Source organism: Otolemur garnettii, unplaced genomic scaffold (genome assembly GCF_000181295.1).
Source record: "Otolemur garnettii isolate 467f Iridium unplaced genomic scaffold, OtoGar3 scaffold00141, whole genome shotgun sequence".
Lineage (NCBI taxonomy): Eukaryota > Metazoa > Chordata > Mammalia > Primates > Galagidae > Otolemur > Otolemur garnettii.
This window is the reverse complement of record NW_003852536.1, coordinates 1471059-1476155: the sequence shown is the minus strand read 5'-3', so window position 1 is coordinate 1476155 and position 5097 is coordinate 1471059. Positions and strand designations below refer to the sequence as shown.

Below are 5097 nucleotides of genomic sequence, written 5' to 3'. Positions count from 1 at the left end.
GTTGAGCTATAGGCGCCGAGCCAGCTAACTTTTAAAAAAAAAAAAGAATTCAGAGACAAGAGTCTCACTATGTTGTCCCAGCTGGTCTTGAACTCTTGGCCTCAAGCAGTCCTCCCACCGCACCCTCGCTCCCAAGTCACTAGATTTTTGGCATCAGCCACCATACCCAAAAATAAGTTGGGTTTTTTTAACCTAAATTAGAGTAATAACAAAGCACTTACTTTTTAAGAAATTCATTATTTGAAGACCCAGAATTTGAAGATGAGAGGACATAATGTTTATTTTAGCTAGTACAGATTTCTGGAATTTAGAACATGAATCATTAATGCAAAGACTGAAAGACTTTCCATTCTGTTGTCTCTCGGAACCATTAAGAGTAAACTAAAGTTCTGTTTGTTAATAATAAAACAGTGCCAAGTAATGTTGCCTAGCTCATGCAGCAGATAGAGAACTCGCTTTTAGATCTGGTTATTTTGGAGACCAGGTTTTGAAGTGTGATTGTAGATTCATTCTAGAAGTGGATGCTCATTCCTATCTCATGATGACAGTTTTCTTATGTTAGTTAATTTGCCTGTGTTAATTTGAACCTTTAAAACAGTATTTTTGGGGATTCAGAGTTATAACCTAATTACTTTATCTGTTAAGCAGGCTAACTTTCAATTTCATAGTATTTTTTTGTTGTTTTTTTTTTTTTTAAGACCAGGTCTCACTAAGTCACCCTGGGGTTGAGTGCCGTGGTGTCACAGCTACAGCAACCTCAAACTCTTGGAGTCAGGCAATCCTCTTCCCTCAGCCTCCTGAGTAGCTGGGACTACAGGCGCCTGCCACAACACCTGGCTATTTTTAGAGACAGGATCTTGCTCTTAGGCTGGTCTCAATCTCCTGAACTCGAGCAGTCCTCCCACCTTGCCCTCCTAGAGTGCTAGGAATTTCATAGCATTTTAAAATAATGGAATCTTTTAAAGTAAAGGAGATCATTTTCTTTTTAAAATATATAAGATAGCACCCTTGGCCAGCTCGGTGGCTCACACCTAAAGTCCTAGCACTCTGGAAGGCTGAAGGGGGTCCATTGCTTGAGCTCAGAGTTTGAGACCAATCAAGCAAGAGCAAGATGTTATCTATACTAAAAATAGAAAAGCTAGCCTGGTACTGACTCACACCTGTAGTTCCAGCTACTCAGGAGGCTGAGGCAAGAGGATTGCAGAAGCCTTAAGAGTTTGAGATTCCTGTGAGCTATGATGCTAGGGCACCTCTACCCAGAGCAGGGGTCCTCAAACTTTTTAAATGGGGCCAGTTCACTGTCCCTCAGACCGTTGGAGAGCCAGACTGTGGGCCTGGGACCAGTTGGCTGCTAAACAGGACAGGCAGCAGTGGCAAAAATACCTGGTTAGCCAGATAAATGTCCTCGGCTGGTGGGCCACAGTTTGAGGACACCTGACCCAGAGTAACAGAGTGAGACTTTGTCTCACCAGCAACAAAAAAAAAGACACTACCCCTGCCCATCCTATGAAACTAATAACTTCTTAATGTGTTACAAATGTTTTCATTATATAAGAAGCAAACATTTATTGAACATAATATGAATGTGAAAAACTTTTATGTTTTAGAATTTGGGTAATTCCAAACAGCTCTCAATGACTCACACCTCTAATCCCTCACACCTCTAATCCCAGCATTTTGGGAGGCCAAGGTAGGAGGATCATTTGAAGCCAGAAGTACAAGACCAGCCTGAGCTACATAATGAGAATGTGCCTTTACAAAAACTAAGAAAATTAGTTGAGTGTGGTAGTGTGCGCCATAGTCCTAGCTACTTGGGAGGCTGAAGTAGGTGGATCACTTGAGCCCAGGATTTCTTTCTTTCTTTTTTTTTGAGACAGAACCTCGAGCTTTCCCCCCTGGGTGGAGTGCCGTGGCATCACAGCTCACAGCAACCTCCAACACCTGGGCTCAAGCAAGTCTCCTGCCTCAGCCTCCCAAGTAGCTGGGACCACAGGCGCCCGCCACAACGCTCAGCTATTTTTTGGTTGCAGCCGTCATTGTTGTTTGGGCCCAGGTTGGATTCGAACCCACCACCTTAGGTGTATGTGGCTGGCGCCTTAGCCACTTGAGCCACAGGCGCCAAGCCTGAGCCCAGGATTTCAAGGTTGCAGTGAACTATGATTGGACCACTGCATTCCAGCCTGGGCAAGACCTGTGTCAAAAAAATTTTTTTTGATAATTGCCCCAAAATACTACTTTTGGTATTTAAAAATATGTTTGAGTTATACATGAAGTATGCAAGCTTGCTGAGTTTTTACATATGTATATCTACATGACTACTACTCCAAACAAAGAACAAGACACAGAACATTCCAGCCCCTTGACGGGCTCCCTCCTGCACGTACCAAGTCTGTACCCACCACCCATGGTAACTGCTGTCTGAGCCGTGTTAACAATGTACCGGTCTGTCCTGTAATTTCCTGTAAATGGGATCATACAGAACATAAGTGTTTGTATCTAGCTTCTTTTCCTTTTGCCAGGTCCAAGCTTGCCCCAAGATGTATCCAGCGTCTTGCATCTTGCACTGTATCTGTCACATGGTGTGCCTGGAACACTAGTTTGCTGTTATTTATTGATGTGCAGATTCATTGTGTGACAAGGCAGCAGTTTATTCATCATATTGTTAATAGACGTTGGGTCGTTTCCCATTTTTTGAGTGCTGTACAATGAAATGACCATGAGCATTTCTGTACAAGCTTTTAACAGATATATGCTTTTGTTATCTTGGGTATTCCCTAAAATTTAACATTTAAAAGCTACCCTTTACCTCACACAGTGATAAGTAATCTTAGTGCTCTGGGAGACTGAGATCAGAGGATCACTTGAGGTCAGGAGTTCAAGACCAGCCTGAGCAAGAGCCAAATCCTTCCTCTACTAAAAATAGAAGAAATTAGCTGGTCATGGTAACAAACACTCAGTAGTTTGAGGACTGAGGCTCAAATCCTTGAGCACAGGAGTTTGGGGTTGCAGTAAACTATGATGATGTCACTGCAGAAAGCTACGTGTCTGTTATCTGTTTCCACGGATAATTCCAACAAGATTATCTTCTACCTTAATCTATTTTAGACTATAATGATAAACTGAAACTATCTGTGAATGTCAAATAATCTTTAAATACCTTATTAGCAAAACATTATCATTTCCAGGGCAGCTCCTGTGGCTCAGTGAGTAGGGCCCCGGCCCCATATACCAAGGGTGGCTGGTTCATACCCGGCCCCAGCCAGATAGCAGCAAAAAATAGCTGGGTGTTATGGCAGGTGCCTGTAGTCCCAGCTACTCAGAAGGCTGAGGCAAGAGAATCACCTAAGCCCAAGAGCTGGAAGTTGCTGTGAGCTGTGACCCCACAGCACTCAGGGCGATAGAGTGAGACTCTGTCTCTGACAGAAAAAAAAATTATCATTTCTGGATATCAGCATTTGTAGTTTCTTTGGGATTTTTCAGTAATTGGTTATCTGAGGAGATTAGCACACGATATAGCTGCACTTTGAACTATGTAAGCCAGTAGTAATGTTTCAGCCGTGGAAATGTTCTGTTCTAATATTAGCATCCAGAGAAGCTGTATTTTTTTTATAGCCGTTTCACTGACATTTGTTTGGAAGTGTATCGCTACTGTAATTTTTTTTAATTCTTTTTTTCTCTTTTTTTCTACAGCCCCCTTTTATCCAAGCATAAGGTAAAAGATTGTTTCTTTTGAAAATATTTATGGGGAAAATGTTACTATGATGTCTGTTATATGGACTGTTCTAGAAAATAAATCTTTCTCAAGTTATTTTCAGCTTTCTAGTTTAATGTAACAGTTTCTAAAAAAAAAAAAAAAAAAAAAAAACATGTTTTTTGTTTTACTTTTTAGATAGGAGCTGTAGAAAAGTCCCTGGGAAGGAAGTGCTGCACTCAGTTAATAGCGTCTGAAGATCCGAAGGAAAGCGGAGCCGCAGCCAAAGAATCAGGTATGTTTTTCTTTCTTTTTTTTATTTCAGATGAATGTGAGGATTAGGTTACAATGTTTGTATTTGTTAGATAGAGTCCCTCTTGTGGTTGTGTCCCACACCCAAAGGTGCACCAGATACCCATACACTGTGCCCATTAAGTGAGACCACGCACAGCCCCCTCCTGCCTCCCCTCTTCCTTCCCTCCTTCCCCAGAATCAGGTTCGTTTTCCTGGTAAGTTAGGTAGAAATTCCAAAGATACCTGCCTCCCATAATATTTCACAAGCATTACATCTGAATTGCTAGAGAGGAACTTTTTTGTATTCGTGTTTTTGTATATATACCTCTCCTAGAAAAATCGCAGAGCAAGACTTTTTTTTATGTAGTATAGCTCCATTTTTTAGACACGTAGTAGATACTATAAAATTATTCTTTCTTTTCAGTAGATGGTTATATGTATCTAATAGAATAAGAAAAAATTGTACCTTGAAGGCAGCTTGAAGCAAATCCCCCCAAAAGAAAGAAATTGTACAATAGTACAATTGAAATAGACTTGGTTTTTGGTGTATTCAAACATCATTTTCTGCTTAAAATCCAACATTGATTTTATGGACTTGACTAGAAATTTGTTCTGTAAATCTAGATATTTAAAGCTCTACATCTTGATCATTTATTTCTGGCAATTTATTGTCTTTCCTTTTTTGTTCACTAATCTGTGATGTGCTTTGTACACTTCAAAAGCATTTATGAGGTATTTTATACCACCTGTGGCTGTGTCAGAAGATTTTTGAGACTTTTCTCTAAATGTTGTTTAGAAAAATGTATGTTGTTCATTGTAAAAACTTGAGAAAATAAAGATAAATATGGTTCAGGGTGTTTTCTTTCCCCTGATGTCTGATTTTATTACCAATTTTTATGCTTCTGGGCGTGAGACCCCTGATAGTGAAGAGGAAGTATCAGGTGTTTGGAGTGAGTTGCCCTTAAGATAGAAGATAATGATGGTATTGTTAGTTTAATTAGGGTTTAACTCTTTACAAAGTACTTTTTAATTTTTTTTTTTTTTTTATAGAAACAGAGTCTCACTTTATTGCCCTTGGTAGAGTGCTATGGCATCACAGCTCACAGCAACCT

At 40.2% G+C, this 5097-nt stretch overlaps 1 protein-coding gene across 2 annotated transcripts in view; it reads left to right on the top strand.

The window, feature by feature from the left end:
• CNST (consortin, connexin sorting protein) overlaps nt 1-5097 on the top strand; it is a 79966-nt gene that overhangs the window by 52584 nt on the left and 22285 nt on the right. For both annotated transcript variants that reach the window (XM_012810746.2, XM_023518569.1), the window contains exons 7-8: nt 3691-3712; nt 3890-3986. In XM_012810746.2, coding sequence (XP_012666200.1) covers nt 3691-3712; nt 3890-3986 — 119 coding nt within the window. The remainder of the gene's footprint in view (nt 1-3690; nt 3713-3889; nt 3987-5097) is intronic.